Source organism: Diceros bicornis, chromosome 23 (genome assembly GCF_020826845.1).
Source record: "Diceros bicornis minor isolate mBicDic1 chromosome 23, mDicBic1.mat.cur, whole genome shotgun sequence".
Classification (NCBI taxonomy): Eukaryota; Metazoa; Chordata; class Mammalia; order Perissodactyla; family Rhinocerotidae; genus Diceros; species Diceros bicornis.
The window spans coordinates 6,685,319-6,706,962 of record NC_080762.1 but is presented as its reverse complement, the minus strand read 5'-3'; the positions used below and the strand labels follow the sequence as shown (position 1 = coordinate 6,706,962).

At 38.5% G+C, this 21,644-nt stretch overlaps 1 protein-coding gene across 6 annotated transcripts in view; it reads left to right on the top strand.

The window, feature by feature from the left end:
* AKAP7 (A-kinase anchoring protein 7) overlaps positions 1–17,458 on the top strand; it is a 146,607-nt gene extending 129,149 nt beyond the window's left edge. For 3 of the 6 annotated variants that reach the window (XM_058566265.1, XM_058566268.1, XM_058566272.1), the window contains one exon: positions 16,314–17,458. In XM_058566265.1, coding sequence (XP_058422248.1) covers positions 16,314–16,519 — 206 coding nt within the window. In that variant the 3' untranslated portion in view covers positions 16,520–17,458. The other 3 variants (XM_058566267.1, XM_058566271.1, XM_058566273.1) reach the window with 1 other exon arrangement.
* Positions 17,459–21,644: the final 4,186 nt, after the last annotated feature.

Here is a 21,644-nt window from a genome sequence, read left to right as displayed (position 1 = left end):
GTCTTTTACCTGTCTCAAGACAGGTGAGTTTAAATCTCCCACCTTGCTTGTTGTTCTCTACTTGCCCCGTCTGCTCTTTGTTCCTTTCTCTCCTCTTTTCCTGCCTTATTTTGTGTTAAGAAGTTATAGGATTCCATCTCATGTCCATTATTGGTTTATTAGTTACCGCGTCTTTTCCATTTTTACTTTAGTGGTTGCTCTAGTGTTTTAAAATATACATCCTTAACTTCTGATGGTGGGCTTTCAAATAATATTGTGCCACTTCACATTTAGCATAAGAACCCTTCAACAATTGTTTCTATGTTCCCTCCCAGTCTTTGTGCTATTGTTCCCATATACTTTATTTCTACATATTTTATAAACTCCGTTTAAATAGTTATTTGTCTTTTAAAGAGATTAAGAATGAGAGAAAGTCTTTTATTTTTACCTTACATGTACAGTTTTTAGTTCTCTTCTTGGCTTTGAGTAGATCCAGATTTCCATCTGGTATCCTTTTCCTGCTGCCTGAAGCTTTTCTCTTAACATTTCTTGCAGTGCTGGTTGGCTGATGGTGAATTTCAGACATTTGTATGTCTGAAAAAAATCTTTCTTTCACCTTCATTTTTGAAAGATAACGTGTCTGGATAGAGAAGTCTGTGTTGCCTTTTCTTTTAGTACTTCAAAGATCTTGTACCATTGTCTTTTGGCTTGCATTCTTCCATTCTTATCTTTGTTCCTTTATATGCAATGCATCCTTTTTCCTTTGGCTGCTTTTATGATTTTTCTCTTAATGCTGGTTTTCAGCAATTTGATCATGGTGTTCCTTGGTGTGATTTTCTTCACATTTCTTATATTTCTTTGATATTTTTTGAGATTCTTGAATTTTAGGGTTATAGTTTTTATTGAATTTCAAGCATGTTTGGTCATTATTTATTCACATATATATATATTTTGCACTCCCCTTCCTCTTTCCTTAAACACCCTCTCCTAATTAAACTGGCCCTGTGGCCCAGTATTCCTGTTTCTTAACTCTGTAATGTGCCCCTTACTTTCCTACCTCCTGCACCGTGGTTCAGGCTCTCATTGTTTCTCTTTTCGTCTCTTGCAAAAACTTGTCTCTATTTTTGTGCCTTTCTCGTTCTTCTTCCATAGTCCACATAACTATCACAATGATTTTCTAAAATATGCCGTGCTTGCAATCCTTCAGTAGCTGCCAATTGCCTGTAGAATGAACTTAGACTCTGTAGCGTGGTACACAGAGCCCTTCATCCCTTCCTGCTCCCTCGCCTCTTTCCCCCTGCACCACCCCCAGCCTGCCCACGATGCTCTGAACGCTTTATTCCAGTTCTACAGAAGGACCTCCAGTTCCCCAAATGCGTGGAGCATTTCCGTTCTTCTATGCACACGCTCATGCCTTTGTTATGTGTGGAAAGCCTTCCCGCCCTCCCTCACCCCCATGCCTGGAAACTGCTATTCATGGAGCTGAAATATCTCCTCTGTGAAACTTACCTTGTGATTCCTTCCCCAGCCCACTGGACCTTGAACGTGTCTGTTACAGCACTTGACCTGTTGTTTGCAGTCATTGTTTATTGGTCATCCTCCCAGACTGACTTCTGTGTGGTCAGTCAGAGACTATATCTTATTTGTTTTTAAATACTTAGTAATGGCACATAGTAGGCACTTAATAAAGTGTTTGAGTAGATTAATGATTGGCATTTATTAGGTATTGAACACATTCTTCTTAAAATAAATTGAACTCAGATTATAAAATGTACTACCAAAATAACAACGATGTTTTGAGAGCCTACTGTGTTCCAGACAATGTTAGGCACTTTCTGTACCTTGTCTCCAACACGTACAACAGCAGTGTGAGGTGTGCTGTCCTCACGAGGGGCCCATTGCAGGGAAGTTTAGGTTTGGGGAGACTGTGATCAAGGCTGTGCAGACAACTTGGCAGAGTTGGATTGCAGACTCGTGTGTATCATGTTTTCCTCCTTACACACACATATCAGGAATTCTGTCACATCACCACTGGTAGTTCCATCACGTCACCAAGGTTTCCAATAAGAAATGACAGCATCACAGCAGAAATCATACAGGGAACAGTGTGGATCATAGTGTAGACTCAGAACTGATGTTACAGACTGAAGAAGAGACTCTCTAGCGGGCTGCTAGGTGATGTCTGGAAAGAGTTCTTTGGTAGGCTGGTTGGCCTACAAACATCCAGTGAAGATGTCTTGTCTCATCTCTGACGTGACTATGTGAAGAACAGTCTTGAGGGTACAAGTCACAGGAATCATTCTGTTGGGGAAGAGGGAGAATCCCCCTCCGCCCTTTCCCTTAAGGTTCTCATGGCTGGCCAAATAATTAAAAGACAGGTTAGCAGGTGAAAATAATACCAAGTTTAATAACATGTATACATGGGAGAAACCAGGGAAACTGAGTTTCTCGACAAATGGCGAAGATTTTCACCTTAAATAGCGTATTCAGGTAGACAAAGGATGTTGGGGGTGGGGGAGAAGACAGCTATGGGAGATTACCAGAAAGCACAGCAATCAAGGGTATGCAGATTTAAGTCCTCTCTTTCCGTCCTGATAAGAGTTTCCAGAGATAAGGTCATCCCCACCCCTTCCCAGTGTAGAGGGTGCTACCTTTACAAATGTAAATATTTGGTAAACAGAACTTTGAAAGGAATGGGCTTAGCAATGGCCCTGCTAGTCTGTCCATACCCAGAGTTAAATTCCTTTAGGCAATTAGTGGGGGAGGTCAAATGTCCCTCAGAGAAAATAATCAAGGTAAAGAGACATATTTTGGGGTGGCCAAATTTTGATCTCCCACAATTCTAAGCCATGTGATTTGGGATTGCCTAAAAGTGATACCGATCCTAAGTTGTTAGGCTCTCTGTGTAATAGAAATTGACGCAAGTCCCAACCAAAGTTTCAGACAGGTTTTATTGGAACTTATGCTCCAGCACAAGGGAGACAGCACAGGAGAAGAGGCTCTCTGGCTGGCTCCCCGAAGGGAGCCATCCTGAGTCTTTTATGGGGTGAGGGGAGCTGATTGGTGTCACGATTCTCCGCTTCCAGAGGCGTTCTGCTTCCCTCTTCCTGGTGGTGTGGCTGCGCGTGCCCCCTCGGGGTTGCAGTCCTTGCGCCTGCCTGGTAGGTCTAACGTGGCGGTGATGCTCAGTGCTGCCTCCCCAGGAGAGGTCGTTTAGTGGTCATCTCCAGGCTTTGGGCGCATGCGGAAGTCGGGGTGGACTGCTTGGGGGACAGTTTGCGGTTGGAAGGTTGCTTGACTTTCAAAAGAGCTGGGTGGGGAGGTGCCAGATCTGGTGGCTAAGGGTGAGGAGCAGAGTCCCGTCCCTATTCTGTCTCACAAGGGTGTGGATCAGGGAGCTGGCTTGAGGCAGCGACTTGAGGAACAATGGAGGGAGGTGAGGACTCTGGAGGTTCCAGTACCAGCTGTGTTCACAAAAGACTGGGGGGCTCATACCTCTTTGTCATCGTGATAGCTCTGACTGAGGCTGCCTGGATCACGTCCCGCCCACTCAGGCTGCGGGTCCACTGCGTGTTGGGGCCTTCTCTCTCCTTTGTTTCCCCTCGAGGCTACTATTGATGCTCATTTTACCTGCGTTCCACCCCCAGCCCATATAAAATGGTGTGGGTGGGGCGGATGGAGGGACACACAGGATAGTGGTCTCCAGAACCCCTGGGGCTTGTCCTTTTTTACGTGAAGCACCAGCATTTTTCTCTTTATTCTGTGGTACTGAATCCAGAATAAAATTTACAAAGGCCTGCTTCTTTCATTTTTGAAATTTATATGCTAGAAAGTATTTAAAATATGGTTTTGGTGTTTTAATTTTAAAATGTTCTGGTGTGTGTCTCGGGGGGAGGTTGGTATTTGACAAGAGGGGGCTTTGTTTATAGGCACTCTGTTTCCTGGGATGTTGCAGCTAATCCTTTTGGCAGACAAGGGTCCAAGGGCAGTGTCACTTTAAATGTGCACTTGGGGACAATGCTTGATCTGTCCCTCGTCACAGATGGGTAGTAGGTGGTGTGCAAGGAAGCTGAGTGTGCCATTCCAACTTTTTGAATAGCCTATGATCTATATTTAGTGTTTCTTTTTATCCGGATAAATGAAAGAAAAGATAAGCTCAGTTAAAAAAAATTCTGCTTCTAAGGAGGACACAGTTATGCTGCAGGAATGAGAAGGGCATGCTGTGCAAGTGATGGAAAGATGCTTAGGAAGCCCACGTTCGGACACCAATTGAAGTTTTTGATAGCTGGGGTGTCAGCAAGCGAGAACTTTTTTTAAAAATTAAGACATTACTTTTTTAGAGAAGTTTTAGGTTCACAGAAAAATTGAGAGGAAGGTACAGAGATTTCCGTATACCCTCTGCTCCCACAGATGCGTCACTTCTCCCCTTATTAACATCCCCCACCAGAGTGGAACATTTGTTACAATTTGATGAAGCTACACTGACACATCATTATCACCCAAAGTCCATAGTTTCCATTACAGTTCACTCTTGGGGTTGTACATTCTATGAGATTGGACAAATGTATAGTCACATGTCTCCATCATTATGGTATCATACAGAGTATTTTCACTGCTCTGAAAATTCCCTGTACTTCATCCCTTTCTTCTCCACCCCCACCCCTGTCAACCACTGATGTTTTTACCATCTTCATAGTTTTGCATTTTCCAGAATGTTTTATAATTGGAATCATACAGTATGTAGCCTTTTCAGATTGGCTTCTTGCACTTAGTAATATGCATCTAAGGTTTTTTCATGTCTTTTCATGGCTTGTAACTCATTTCATTTTATCACTGAATAATATTCCATTATCTGGACGTACCACAGTTTATTTATTCATTCACCTACTGAAGGATGTCTTGGTTGTTTCCAAGTTTTGGCAATTATGAATAAAGCTGCTATAACATCTGTGCGCAGGTTTTTGTGTGGACATAAGTTTTCAGCTCCTTTGGTTAAATACCAAGGAGCATGATTGGCTGGGTCGTATGGTAAGTGTATGTTTAGTTTTGTAAGAAACTGCCAAACTATCTTCCAAAGTGGTTGTACTGTTCTGCATTCCCACCAGCAATGAATGAGCGCTCCTGTTGCTCCACATCCTCATCAGCACTTGATGTTGTCACCACTCCAGATTTTGGCCATTCTAATAAGTGTGTACTGGTATCTCTTTGTTGTTTTAATTTACATTTCCCTGATGACATATTATGTAGGCCATCTTCTCATATGCTTATTTTCCATCTATATATCTTCTTTGGTGAGGTGTCTTTAAAGTCTTTGGCCCATGTTTTTTAATTGAGGTATAATTGACATACAACATGATATTAGTTTCAGTTGTACAACAAAATGATTTGACATTTATATATATTATGAAATGATCACTGCAATAAGTCTAGTTAACATTTGTCACCATACCGAATTTTTTTTTCCTTGTGACGAGAACTTTTAAGATCTACTCTCTTAGCAACTTTCAAATATGCAATACAGTATTATTAACTATAGTTGCCATGCTGCACATTATATCCCCATGACTTATTTGTTTTATAATTGGAAGTTTGTACCTTTTGACTCCCTTCATCCATTTCACCAACCCACACTCTCTACTTCTGGCAACCACCTGTCTGTTCTCTGTATCTATGAGCTTGGGGGTCTTTTTTTGTTGTTTTGTTTTGTTTTGTTTTAGATTGTACATATAAGTAAGATCATGTGGTATTTGTTTTTCTGTCTGACTTAATTCACTTAGCATAATGCCCTCAAGTTCCATCCATGTTGTTGCAAATGGCAAAATTTCATTCTTTTTATGGCTGAATAATATTCCATTGTATATACATACATACATACATATATATATATATATTTACACCACATTTTCTATATCCATTTATCCATTTATGGACACTTAGGTTGCTTCCATGTCTTCCTTGGCTATTGTAAATAATGCTGCAATGAACATGGGGGTGCATATATCTTTTCTAGTTAGTTTTTGTTTTATTCAGATAAATACCCACAAGTGGAATTGTTGGATCATATGGTAGTTCTTTTTTTAATTTTTTGAGGAAACTCCATACTATTTTCCATAGTGGCTGCTCCAATTTACATTCCCACCAACAGTGCACAAGAGTTCCCTTTTTTCCATGTCATTGTCAACACTTGTTATTTCTTGTCTTTGATGATAGTCATTCTGATGAGTGTGAGGTGATATCTCCTTGTGGTTTTGGTTTGCATTTCCCTGATGTTGAGCATCTTTTTTTATGTACCCGTTCAGCTCCTTTTTAAATCAGGTTGCTTGTTTTCTTACTGTTGAGTTTTAAGAGTTCTTTGTAGAGTTTGGATAACAGTCCTTTATCAGATGTGTCCTTTGCAAATACTTTCTCCCAGTCTGTGGCTTGTCTTCTCATTCTCTTGACGTTGTCTTTCACAGAGCAGAAGTTTTTAATTTTAGTGAAGTCCTGCTTATCAATTATTTCTTTCACGGATCATGCCTTTGGCATTGTATCTAAAAAGTCACTGTCATACCCAAGGTCATCTAGGTTTTCTCTTGTGTTGTCTTCTAGGAGTTTGATAGTTTTGCATTTTACATTTAGGTCTGTGATCCATTTTGAATTGATTTTTGTGAGAGGAGTAAGGTCTGTGCCTAGAATCATTTTTTGCATGTGGATGTCCAGTTGTTCCAGCACATTTGTTGAAGAGACTATCTTTGCTCCATTGTATTGCTTTTGCTCCTTTATCAGAGATCAATTGACTATATTTGTATGGGTCTATTTCTAGACTCTCTATTCTGTTCCATTGATATATGTGTCTATTCTTTTGCCAATACCACACTGTCTTGATTTCTGTAGTTTTATGGTTAGTCATGAAGTTGGGTAGTATCAGTTCTCTGACTTTGTTCTTCTCCTGCAGTACTGTGTTGGCTTTTGTTTTTTTTGCCTCTCCATGTAAACTTTAGAATCAGTTTGTTGATATCCACAAAATAGCTTGCTGGGATTTTGATTGGGACAAGTGAGAACTTTTAATGTGGTTGCGCTCTCCCTTGGTCTTCCATGGCATTGTAATGAAGATTTTTTTTTGGTTCTCTTTTAAAAACTGTTAGCATGATTTATTCTTGTCCGGACAAATATGCACCTAGATATTGGCAGTGGGTGGGGGGTGGTGATGGTCTCTGGAGCCTGTCTTGTGGCATCAATTAAGCAATTATTGGGTCAGCTCATGCATAAGAACAGCTGAACCACATTAATGTTGACCTTAAATTATCCTAGTAGGTAGAAAATATTCTTGCTACCACAAAGGAGGTCACTTATTTTCTTTTTATGACTACAAAAACAAATTTTATCTCTGTGCTGGGTTGGTATCAGAGATCTCAGGTAATATAAGCAAAAACAGAATCATGGTACATACCATGGATTAATGATGTTACAACTCTTACAGAGACTAGAATTGCTTACTTGAAGTTTATTGAAAAGTTTCTTAAATCTCTTCTTTTAAAGATGGTACTGTGTTTGATGGACTTAGAATTTTTCATTGCCTTTCTTTTATATTTTTAGTATTCTCCTAAGAAACGGGTTGAAGATATTCTGGGGGGATTTCTAAAAATACAGTGTCAAAGACAAAGGTTAATCTGTCATTTTCAGTAGGTATGATATTAAATAACCTAGGTAGACCAAGAAAGAATATTTTTATCAAGAATTTGCTGCATACATTGGGAATATTTCTTATATGTACTTTTGTTGAATATCAAAGATAGTCTGTGCTCCTTGCAGTGGCATGTTGAACTGCCATTGTTAACTAGGCTGCAGGTAAAATGAAGGTAGTTGTTTATCTTAGAGGTCACTGTGGGTGACAGATACCTTTATTTAGTAGTGGGCAGAAAAAAACTACCATATAACTTTAACCTTAAGATGCCTCTTTTTAATTAAGTTGAATTAAGTCTGCTAAAAGTGCAAACACAAGTAAGGTCTCACTGGATGAAGATACACGTTTCTTGAATTGCTGCATTCTTTCAGGGCCGTGTGACGAGCCTTCCAATAGGCTCTTGTCTGGGCTAACAATGATGGTCCGAGGATGCTTTGTGGAAATCATAAGGTGAGGCAAGAATCCAGGACAGATCTGGAAGATTCATTTATAAGTTTCTTTTTCGTTGTTGTTGGTTGGTTAATTAGTTTGTTATTGTAGGTAGTTAATATTTGCCCCATAGGCTGGATATTTTGGCATACCAACCAGGTTCATCAATCAAAGTAGATGGAGACTTTTCACATGGATATTTGGATTAGTCTGGAATTCTCTGCTCTTGATTTAAATTTAATATTAAACTTAAATTTCTGGCCATGGTATGCTATCCTTGTAGAAAGTAGGAACATTTAAAAAATGTTGATGCTGCCTACAAGGACTTTAATCAATAATTCCTTGTCTGACAAATATTTATTGAGCTCCTCTTGTGTTCAATAAACTGAGCCATATGTCAACAGGGCAGGAGATAACTGAGAAGACTTGGACATGGTTTCTGTACTCAAGACTGTGTCTTGAGCACAGCAGGAATGGACTCAATAGTTGTTGAATAAATACATTGATAAATACTGCTCATAATTTATAAAGAAATTAAGAAAGGAAAACCAAGGGACTTTGTTTTGTATTCTGCTGTATCGCTATAGGCTAGAATAGCCCAGGTATGTAGTAGGTCCTCAGTGCACACTTGTTGAATGAATGATCAAATGACCATGTACTACACATGCAGTCAGAATGATTGGAAACCAGTGGAAGCTCATTACTTCTCGACGGGTTAGTCAAGGAAGGCTTCATGGAGTAGGTGTGATTTTAATTGGTGAGAGAGAGGGAGGGCCATCTAGAACTAGGGAATGGTGTGGAGGCTCATGAGGAAATGTTGGAAGCAGTGGCAGTGGTGGGTGATACCAAAGGTAAATTTTGGAAAGCCTTGGAAGACAAGTTTAAATTTCCCTGTAGAGACCATGGAGAGTAATTAGGAACATTAATCTAGAGGCGTTATACCAGCTGCATGGAAGAAGGGAGAAATTGTGAAGGGCACATTGATAAGGCTGGTGATTAAGTGGGTTGACAAGGGAGAGGAAGGAGTCAAAGACGGCGACAATCTTGTTTTGAGCTTGTTTGACTTGCATGATAGTAAATGCATGAACAGAAATAGGAAAGTCAGAAGGGAAAATGAACTTTTTGTGGGAAGATTTTTGTGTTTTAAATCTCTTCGTGTTTGAAGTAACAGGGACACTTCACTGTGGACTGAGAGAAATCGCAGCAGCTCAGATTATTTGACCTGAGAGGCATCTTGGAGATTGAATTATGATCAGACTGGAATACAACCCTGTCATCTCACTGATGATATGTGTATGATGAGTAATGTGATGAATGATGTTGTCTTAAAGCTGACTAGGTCAGGAGCAGCCCTCAGGAAGGCAACACCTGGCCTAGACGCAGGGCACAAGTAGGGAGGCAGATGTAGAGAGTCATTGACAGTGTTTTTGAAGGTTACTTAAAAAGTATTCCTTCATTTGAAGTTTGATTTTCCATTTTAAATTTGAAGAGCCATTGTACAAATAGTTCCAGGTAACGCATCTGGAGGTGTCATCTATACAGTGTAAACACTGGGTTGTAAGAATAAGATAAAATCCTTCAAATATTAGGCAACATACTCATTCATTCTAACTAATAAAAATAGTCTTAACTTGCCCCAAAATGTGGTATTGGTAATGAATTCTTTATCTCTCTTTTAATACTATCCTGACATGTTTATGTTTAGTACATTCTATACAGACATCACTGAGTTGAAGCTTACTCAATTCTAAGCATATTTTTCACTGCAAGTGTTCAATCTAGAATATTGATCATGGGTCTGGGGTGCCATATTGCCATCTTTGAGGGGAAAGCAGTTGCTAAGGCCTCCACTGGTAGTGTGTCTAGATGGGTCTTTAACCCATCTCTCTTCTGCTTGGTTGTTGCTAGAAATGATGGTTATAAGCAGAATTGGTCCCAGACATGCATTAAATAGAAGTGATGGGGCTCAGAAGGAGGGTCGAGGGCCAGTTCTCACCCTTGGTGTATATGCTTTTGTATTTCAATCCTTGTTACATGTGAGGATAGAAAATAATGTCCATCTGCCAGCTCACACTCTTTGAATTTGTCCCAGATCCAAGAATGCCAGTGCAACATTGGGTTTTTGCCTTTTGGGGGCCGTGGGTATTATTCCAAAACTGAGCTGACTTTAATATGTGAGCATTCTAATTATTTCTTTTTTTTCAGCTTTATTGAGATGTAATTGACATGTAACATTGTGTAAGTTTAAGGTGTACAATGGGATAATTTGATACATGTAGTATATATTGCAAAATGTTTGCCACAATAAGGTTAGTTAACATATCCTTCACCTCACAAAATTATAATGTTGTTTTGTTTTGTTGAAGAAGATTCACTGTGAGCCAACATCTGTGCCAATCCTCCGATTTTGTATGTGGGTCGCCACAACAGCATGGCCACTAATGAGTGGTGTAGGTCACGCCCAGGAACCAAACTTGGGCTGCCAAAGTGGAGCACGCTGAACTTAACCACTAGGCCATGGGAACGGCCCCACAAAATTGTAATTTTGTTGTTGTTGTTAACGCTGAGAACATTAAAGCTCTACTCTCATAACAACTTTCGAGTATACAATACAGTATGGTTAACCGTAGTCACCATGCTGTACATTAGATCCCTAGAACTTATTCATCTTATAACTGAAACTTTGTACCCTTTGACCAACATCTCCTCAGTTCCACGCCCCTTCTCACTCCCTGGCAACCACTATTCTATGCTCTGTTTCTGAGTTCAATGTTTTTAGATTCCATATATAAGTGATATCATACAGTATTTGTCTTTCTCTGTCTAACTTATGTCACTTAGCATAATGCCCTCAAGGTTCATCCATGTTGCAAGTGGCAGGATTTCCTTCTTTTTTATGGCTGAATAATATTCCATTATGTGTATTCAACCATCAGTGGACGCTTAGGTTGTTTCCATGTCTCGGCTATTGTGAAATATGTTGCAATGAACATGGGAGCACAGATGTCTCTTTGAGATAGTGATTTAATCTTCTTCAGGTAAATATCCAGAAGTGGGATTGCTGGATCATATGGTAATTCTATTTTTAATTTTTTGAAGAACCTCCATATTGTTTTCTGTAGTAGCTACACCAATTTACATTTTTACCAACAGTGCCAAAGGTTCACTTTTCTTCACATTCTCGTTAGCACTTGTTATTTCTTGTTTTTTGTTTTCTTGTGTTTTTTTTTTTTTTGAGGACGATTAGCCCTGAGCTAACATCTGTTGCTAATCTTTCTCTTTTTTGCTGAAGAAGATTGGCCCTGGGCTAAGATCCGTGTCCATCTTCCTCTTCTTTATATGGGATGCCACCACAGCATTGCTTGATAAGCAGTGAGTAGGTCTGTGACTGAGATCTGAACCTGTGAACCCTGGGCCGCCAAAGCGGAGGACACGAACTTAACCAGTACACCACTGGGTTGGCCCCTGTCATGTTTTTTTTGATAATAGCCATCCTAATAGGTGGGAGATGATATGTCATTGTGGTTTTAATTTACATTTCCCTGATGATTAGTGATATTGAGCACTTTTTCATGTACTTGTTGGCCATTTGTATGTCTTCTTTTGAAAGATGTCTTTTTAAGTCCTCTGCCCATTTTTTAATTGGATTGTTTGTGTTTTTGCTATTGAGTTGTATGAGTTCCTTATATATTTTGAATATTAACCACTCATCAGATATATGATTTGCAAATATTTTCTCCCATTCTGTAGATTGCCTGTTCATTTTGTTGATTGTTTCTTTTGCTGTGCAGAAGCTTTTTTGGTTGATGAATCCTACTCATTGATTTTTGCTTTTGTTGCTTATTCTTTTGGTGTCACATCCAAAAAATCATTGCAAAGACCAATATCAAAGAGCTTTTTTCCTATGTTTTTCTTCTAGGAGTTTTATGGTTTCAGGTCTTACATTTAAGTCCTTAATCCATTTTGAGTTAATTTTTGTGAGTAGTGTAAGATAGTGGTCCAATTTCGTTCTTTTGCATGTGGATATCCAGTTTCCCCAGCAACATTTATTGAAGAGACTATCCTTTACCCATTGTGTGTTCTTGGCTTCATTGTCAATATTAGTTGACCATATATACATGAGTTTATTTCTGGGCTCTTGATTCTGCTCTATTGGTCTATGTGTCTGTTTTTATGCATACCATACTGTTTTGATTACTATGGCTTTGTAATACAGTTTGAAATCAAGAGGTGTGATGCTTCCAGCTTTGTTCTTTCTCAAGATTGCTTTGGCTATTCAGGGTCTTTTGTGGTTTCATGTGAACTTTAGGATTTTTTTTTTTATTTCTGTGAAAAATGCCATTGCAATTTTGATGGGGGTTGCGTTGAATCTATAGATGACTTTGGGTAGTATGGGCATTTTAATAATATTAACTCTTCCAATCCATGAACATGGGATATCTTTTCATTTATTTGTGTCTTCTTCAATTTCTTTCATCAATTTCTTACAGTTTTTGGTGTATAGATCTTTTATTTTCTTGGTTAAATTTTTTCTTAAATATTTTATTGTTTTTGATGCTATTGTAAATGAGATTATCTTTATTTCTTTTTCAGATAGTTCATTGTTAGATTATAGAAAGGCAACTGATTTTTGTATGTTGATTTTGTATCTTGAAACTTCACTGAATTACGTTTATTAGGTCTAACAGTTTTTTGGTAGAGTCTTTAGGATTTTCTATACACAAGATCATGTCATCAGCAAGCAGAGACAATTTACTTCTTCCTTTCTGATTTGGATGCCTTTTATTTCTTTTTTCTTGCCTAATTGCTCTTGCTAAGACTTCCATTACTATGTGGAATAGGAGTGGTGAGAGTGGGTGCCCTTGTCTTGTTCCTGATATTAGAGGGAAAGCTTTCAACCTTTCACTATTGAGTATGCTAGCTGTGGGTTTGTCATATATGGCCTTTATTATGTTGAGATATCTTCCTTTTATACCCAATTTGTTGAGAGTTTTCGTCATGAAATGGTGTTGAATTTTGTCAAATGCTTTTTCTGCATCTACTGATATGATCATGATTTTTATCCTTCATTTTGTTAATGTGATGTATCACATTGATTGATTTGTATATGTTGAACCATCCTTGCATCTCAGGGATAGATCTCACTTGTTTGTGGTGTATGATCCTTTTAATGTGCTTTTGAATTTCGTTTGCTAGTATTTTGTTGAGAATTTTTGCATCTAAATTCATGAGAGTATTGGCCTGGAGTTTTCTTTTCTTGTAGTATCCTTATCTGGCTTTGGTATCAGGGTAATGCTGACTTCAAAAAATGAGTTTGGGAGTGTTTTCTCCTCTTCAGTTTTTTGGCAGAATTTGAGAAGAACTCGCATTAATTCTTCTTTAAATGTTTGGTAAAATTCACCTGTGAAGCCATCTTCTCCTGGGCTTTTCTTTGTTGGGTGGTTTTTGATTACTGATTCAATCTTACTTGTTATTGGTCTGTTCAGATTTTCTATTTTTTCATGATTCAGACTTGGAAGATTAAATATTTCTAGGAATTTATCCATTTCTTCTAGGTTATCTAAATTGTTGGCATATAATTGTTTATAGTAGTCTCTTATGATTTTTTGTATTTCTGTGGTATCAATTGTAATGTCTCTTCTTTCATTTATAATTTTATTTATTTGAGTCCTCTCTTTTTTTCCTGGTCATTCTAGCTAAAGGTTTGTCAATTTTGTTTATCTTTTCAAAAAACCAACTCTCACTTTTATTGATCTTTTCTATTGTTTTTCTGTCCTCTATTTCATTTATTTCTGCTCTGATCTTTATCTCTTTCCTTCTGCTAACTTTGGGCTTAGTTTGTTCTTGTTTTTCTAGTTCCTTGAGATGTAAAGTTAGGTTGTTGACTGTAGATTGTTTTTTTCTTAATGTAGGCATTATTTCTGATATCTTCCCTCTTAGCACTGCTTTTGCTGCATCCCCTAAGTTTTGATATGTTGTGTTTTCATTTTCATTTGTTTCAAGATATTTTTTGATTTCCCTTTTGATTTAATTTTTGACTCATTAGTTGTTCAGGAGTGTTCAGTTTAGTTTCCACATTTTTGTGAATTTTCTAGTTTTCCTCTTGTTATTGATATCTAGTTTCATACCGTTGTGGTCAGAAAAGATACTTGGTACGATTTCAATCTTTAAAAATTTGCTGAGACTTATTTTGTGACTTAACATATGATCTATCCTGGAGAATGTTGCATGTGCACTTGAGAAGAATGTGTATTCTGTTGTTGTTAGATGGAATGTTCTGTATGTGTCTGTTAGGTCTATTTGGTCTAAAGTAGAGTTCAAGTCTAATGTTTCCTTATTGATTTTCTGTTTGGATGATCTATCTGTTGTTGAAAGTGGAGTATTAAAGTCTCCTACTATTATTGTATTGCTGTCAATCACTCCCTTGAGATTTGTTAGTATTTACTTAATATATTTAGGTACTCAGATGTCTTTGCCTTTGATCATCTGCCTTTCTGGGTCCATAGCTTGATGGAAGGAGTTGAGGAACTGAATGGACATGAGAGATGAGCCCCCTTGTTCTTTTCCTCAGTTAAGAGAGACAAGGAAGAGAGTGAATGGGAAATATGTAGCATGAGAATAGATGAGAACTGGCCCTTTTACAGTAAGATGAAATATAGACTAATTAAACCTTGATCATCACTGGCAGGGAAGCACAATGACATAAAATGTCAACATCTAGTAACTTACTATCATAATCCTAACTCTTCCTTGAAGAATTTCCTACTTCTTAAATTGCAGTGATAGCACTGAGATTAAAAAGAATATTAGTTTTACAAGCTTGTTTTAAACCAGTTCCTAGCAGTAGTAACTACCTTTGTCTTCATGGGAGTGCTGAAAATTTATTAACAACCAGCCTATGGGCCAAACATTTTAAAATTAGTGGTCCTAAGTAGTTAGCTGGTAGGGAAATCTTGATTACCTGACATTTGGTGGTGGAGAAGGAGATGCAGACACAGATCTAGTTGGTGAATTCACATGTCTGAGGCTCCAGGCAGTGGGCACGTGAACTTTAATAGTGGCAATTAGCCGTGGATGAGAGAAGAACAAAAATTCCATGTAGAAGTGGGAAACTTCCAGCATTGCTAGGTAAAGTATTTTTAGATTGGGGCTAATTTGGACTTTTCAGCCTGAAGTCTTTAGGAATAGGCAGGAGCTTCTGCAAATACCAAATGAAAAGCCAAGCCAGTATTTTTGGATTTATAGCTCCAATTTACCAGATGGAAGGACACTTGCTCTTTTTAACTAACTGAACTAGCCGGCCCCTGCATGCTGAGTTTCTATGGCAATGTGATCTCAGTGACCTCTCTTCTCTATTGTGGAATGTAGGTGATAAGAATGGAGGTGAGCCTGACGATGCTGAACTGGTAAGGCTCAGTAAGAGGCTGGTGGAGAACGCGGTGCTCAAGGCTGTCCAGCAGTATCTGGAAGAAACACAGAACAAAAACAAGCCAGGGGATGGGAACTCTGTGAAAGCTGAAGAGGCTGATAGGAATGGCACTGACAGTGACAACAACAGGAAGTGAGACCGAATGCAGGCAGGGCCCCGCTGCTCCAGGAGAAGCATCCCTGCCCCCCTCTCCTGAGTCAATGGACTAATCTGCATTGTGCTGTTTAAGTGTCTCTTGTCCAGTCTGTGGAGATTGCCTGATACTTTCATGATCGATGTGTTTGCATTTCTGAAACACAACAGAAGAGAAATGGAGAGCTGAGACTAGCAGAGGAAATTGATTTATGAAAGAAGAGTGGCCCGAGTTTCACTTGCCGTCAGCCATGGCCAAGGGAGAGGGGACTTGGGGTTATACCTCGTGGACTCAAAGGCCGTGGAAGGGGCCTTGCCATAAATGGAATACTGCCATTTATATTGCTTAGCAGGGCATTTGGCTACTGTATGTGAGGCCAAAACACACACAGCTAACAAGTGCTAAATTTAAAATAATCACTGTTGAAATTATTGTCCATAACATTTCGTGTTTGTCCTACGTATGCTGTCGATATGCAGTGATCTTTCTTTACAGTAAATTTGTTTCATGTAAATGATATATTTTTGGCGAAATGCAACCTTTTCTATAAAATGTTGGTAACGTTTTAAAGGTTTCTTTTTAACCCTCTTTTGACTCTTTTGATAAGTCAGTGTGCCATATTTAACGTTTTTCCTTGGCATTGGTATGTAAAATGTATTATATAATTTTTTTTTCCGTAGGCAAGAAACCTATTGGAATCCGGGACTTAATTAATGAAGCTTTGCGTCGAGAAAGGATGGGTTTGAAGTCCAAAGTGAAACAGATAAAGGAACTTTTACTAAAGCCTGAGACTCAGGCCAAAATTAGGAAGGAGCTTTTTGAAGGAAGATCCATTAACAGCAGTAATCAAGGAAATGATGTTGATGTCAGTGCAACTTTGACATGAGCTCTACATTGCTGTCATGGTACCATCGTTTATGAAATCTTTTCAGCTTGTTAAATAGCTCTTTGGTAAAAACCAAAGAAGTGTTCTGATAGTGTCTGCACAGCAGCAAACCAACATCTGGTAAGGAATTAACAATTTCTTGCCAAAGAAGACTGATTCTGCCCTGTTGTTTTTTAAGCTAAACTTGTGTTTTGGAATGTTTGTTTCTGTAATGTCGAGAGTTATTTTACAGAAAGGACTTCTTAATTAGCTGTTGTGAGATGTTCCTTGGGTCCTGCAGATAAAATATACAGACTGTGAAAAATCATTTACAGACAAAAGAAATACAGTATTTTAAAGGTCACTTGCCTCTTGTTGACATGATTTTTTTTCTTATTATTAAATCAAAAGAAGCATTGTCCACACGTGTCTATATCTAGGTTTACTTTTAATGGGAATTTGAATGTTTATGGAACACTAGTACTTGAATGAACATTTATAGATGTAATTATTGCAATCACTGGTTAAGAATGTTTTATAATATCCATATGTATTATTTTCTAATGATCAAAATGTAGTTTGCTTTTTCATTTCTTAATGAATAAATGTTTAGAATTTTTACTTTCTACTTTTCTGAGGATAAGCCCCAGGTCTTACCGTATCCCTTATAATCTGAATTTGTTTGCACTGGTTCATTTTTAAAGAAAATTCTTGAGGAACTTCCCTCCATATGATAATCATTGGTACAGCTTTTTCTATAGTCATTGTAAAATTGCTGCTGCCAAGAGATCACGATGGAGGGGAAGTTATTGGAGATCAAATATGTAATCATTTCAAATATAAAATCCAGCTTATTCATGGATTGTAGCTATTTTTTCACTGGGTAAATTATACGACATTTATTTATAAGTGAGTTTATGCATTTTCATGCCTCTTAATAAACGTATTGTTTTCCTTGTTGCCTTGGCTCATTTTTTCCTCGCTCTCGGAAGTTGGTGGGTCTGTGTTGGTGTAATGACGTCACTAACAGGAGCTCTGGGAGTGTCAGTGTTTCCTCAACCTTTCTGTTCTTATCCTTCAAGCTAACTTAATGCACTTGTCAGAGCACCTTTAACTTTAGGCTGTTAAATCACTTTAAATTGGTCAACTTCACGGAGAATTAACAACAGAACACTAAACGCAAAGAAGATCTAAATAGCGTCTCATGAACGGCTAATAAGGTGTCCCTGAAGTGGTGTCCGTAGCAGAGATGAAAGGAGCAGGTCTGTCCAGATGCAAAGACCTGGCCACTGCTTAGACGGAACCCCTTTTGGTGGTGAGGGCTCTGCTGTTTGCACACGGCTTCCTTCTGTAAACCCCTAAGGTAGGAGGCAAGGATGTTTGGGGGCTTGCTTTGATTTTCATATGAGGACACAGACTCAAGGAGGTTGAGTGCCATATTATCCACACTGCTGTTGGGGAGCTGGACCTGAACTACACCCCAGGCTCCATGTCAAAGTTCCAGTGCTATTTTCACTCTCCTGTAATCGAAGTTAACAATATTTCAGGAGAAAGAGCACTTCTCAGCATATATCTTTTTTTTTTTAAAGATTTTATTTATTTATTTATTTTCCCCCCAAAGCCCCAGTAGATAGTTGCATGTCATAGCTGCACATCCTTCTAGTTGCTGTATGTGGGACGCGGCCTCAGCATGGCCGGAGAAGCGGTGCGTCGGTGCGCGCCCGGGATCTGAACCTGGGTCGCCAGCAGCGGAGCGCGTGCACTTAACCGCCAAGCCACGGGGCCGGCCCTCAGCATATATCTATAAATATCTTTATCCTCCAGGAGCTATTCCTTGAGGATAGCTCTTTGAAAGGCTAAGATAGTATCCTTTTTGCAATCTGGGGTCACGTGTCTTACTGTTACTTTAGTTGATCATAGCTTCCATTTGTTAAATATCTGGCCGTCTGCCAGGTGTTAGGCACGTCATTACATTTCTGCCCTTCAGTGACCCTGTTAGGAAGTTACTAGTACTGTTTTACAGATTAGGAAATGGGCTCTAAATGGCCAAATGGCTATAAAGTGAAAGGGCAATTTATAAAGCTAAAAAAAGGTGAGGCTAAATTTAAACTTGGGTCTGTTCTACTTCAAAGCCACACTCTTTCGACAATGCAGCACTTCTCCTCTTCACCAAGTACAATACATTTCACAAGATAAGGACATGTAACAAAGGGAAAGTCACTTTCTTTTGACTAAGCTGTTCCCTTGCAGTCCTGAAGTTCTATGAACATATATGAGAGTAGTCAGCTGATATGATGGAACTGGAAATAAATAAAACCCAGATGTTGAATTTAGAGATTAAAGATTCTAATCCTTATCAACGAAATCTTCATTTAAGCAGGTTTATTTATGGAAACTATACAATAAATTTTCTTCATGGTTTCATTTTAAAAATCTAATAAGACATTAATTTGCAAAAATCTAAGTTTGGGATCTGAAATATTCAAAATGACTTTTTCCGCATTAGTCCGAGTCACAGAACAATTGCTCATTGGGTCACATAGCCAGAATATGTTGTCCTAAATTGGTACCTTATGTTATGTAGCCTCGATTTTGACAGGGAGGCTGCATGGTTGGTGAAAGAGCGTTGGTTTGGTCCAGGAGGTGGACTGTGGCTTCCAGACCTGGGTCCACCACTGACAAGTGATCTTGAGCAAACCAATTCACTTTTCTGGGCCTCAGTTGCCAATCTATATTTGAAACAATTTGGCCAGGTGATTTGGCCAGGTAAGTTCCAAGGATGCTAGACTCTTTGTGACTATACCACAATGATACTCGTACTGATGCCACCCTCTCAGCTGGCTACCCATGTGTGAGGCCTTCTTGACTGGGCCACTCTGGTGCATCTGTTGTCAGCAAGAGGCTTAGAATTCGAGAAGACTTTACATGCTGTTTCATTTTTATTGGTTGTCAACTTCAGTAGGGAAACCCCAGTGGCACATATTCACATTTATAGCCAGATTCCAACATTTTCAGTCATTGGAAAAATAGTAGCTCCTATATAAATATTTTAAGGGATGTCAAAAAGGTAATATTGTCAAGAGCAGGACAAGCTTCTGTCAGCTTTGAACTTGGTCCCATTTATAGAATCTTAGATTATTATTGTATTAATCTACTTCTCAGTCTAGACTAACGACACACCTTTGAGATAAACTAGATTTATATCTAGAGCATACTTAAGATTCAAAGTATTCACTCTAAAACCCCAAATGTGCCTTCCCCCAGTCATCCCAGCAGCTGGATGTTCCCATAAGGAGGTAATTAAAGCAGGTTTGACTTCATATTCCAGACGTCATTTCACACGTATGACCAATAAGATATGTTTGCACCTCTGCACTGGATCACAGATGCATAAACCAGCTACCCCATATGTAACAAATTAAAAATATACACAATGGAATACTACTCAGGCATAAGAAACGATGAAATCCAGCCATTTGTAACAACATGGATGGACATTGAGGGTATTATGCTAAGTGAAATAAGTCAGAAGGAGAAGGTCAAATACCGTATGATCTCACTCACAAGTAGAAGATAAAGACAACAACAAACAATCACATAGAGACAGAGATTGGATTGGTGGTTACCAGAGGGGTAGGGGGGAGGGAGGAGGACGAAAGGGATAATTAGGCACATGTGTGTGATGATGGTTTGTAATTAGTCTTTGGATGGTGAACATGATGTAATCTATGCAGAAATAGAAGTATAATGATGTACACCTGAAATTTATATAATGTTATAAACCAATGTTACCGCAATTAAAAAAAAAGAATTTATTTCATTATATAATCAAAGACAACAAATCTATAGTATCACCAGACATAAACTGAAGAATGGATAATCTATCCTCATCCATTGCTTTATCACTTTCAAATCTCATCTGTAATAATTTTATCTTTGAACAAATTCTAGATGCATTCCTGAATTCCAATTTTTCCAGGCAGAGAGAATTCATATGAAAAATAAAGACAGTGTGCTTAAAAAAAAAAAGGGTTCCAAGTCCCTGCATGAATTTGGTAGTAGCACACATGCTAACAAGACAAATCCCTGGATTATTTCATTCACAGTAAAAATGAATATTAGAGCAATTCGCTGTGAGTCCGTGAATTTAAATTTCTGATACTAGCTACAGCACTTCTTTCCTAGATCACTGTTTTGGGGATAACAAGGCTTGTTCTTAAGGTAATTTGAGAGCTGAAGGAGGGTGCTATTATCATCTCTAGTTTAATCTCCTCAAAACTACTTATGTGCATCCATTAAATATAACTGATAAATTCAGGCAATTTGGGATGATTTTAAAATGCAAATTGCAAACTTATTCCTCTATGTATTCCATCATTAATCACTTATGGGAAGGCCATGAAGTTCTATTGTAGCGTCAAAGATAGGAACAATAAAACTGAGATACCATTCATTGTTTCTGTTAAACTTGTGTTGCTTCCCCTTTACTGGTTCCAATTATTTCTGAAAAGCCACAATCCTATGACAGTGCCCTGTATATTTGTGTGTTATATTCTTTGACCCATCTGCTCGCAGTCTGTCAACTTAAGCAGCTCTGTGGTACATGGAGCTCTGCCTCTTAAGGAACCGTGTAGCAAATTGATACAACTCTTCAGATTACTCCCCACAGTTCCTGCCGAAAGCCACCTGGGCACAATGTCTCCACAAGTGTGTCTTTGAACCAAAGTGCACTGTACTTTCTTTACTTATTACTTTTTTAACCACATATATGTTATCTTATCCATAACTAAAAAAAAATATTTTGTTGCAAATGCTCAGGTGGGACACATAAAATTGTAGGAGGCAGGAGGACGGAGAAATAAGTCTTATAGCTAGACAGCAATCACAGTGCTGAAAAAGAAATAGAAATGATATGTGTGCACCAATCCAAAACATATCTGATATGGTAATTGAAGTAGAGAAAATAGAATGAATATGCAACAGTGGGGAGACACTAAGTATATCTTTTTAAGCTTCTGGAAGACAAATTTGGAACTATTTTTATCAGGTCCATGCTTGGGAAGTGTCTTATGAAGGGGAATGTAATGAGGGCTTTTGATGATTTTGTGGACATCTGTCACACTTAGTAGTCACTAAGTGACTACAG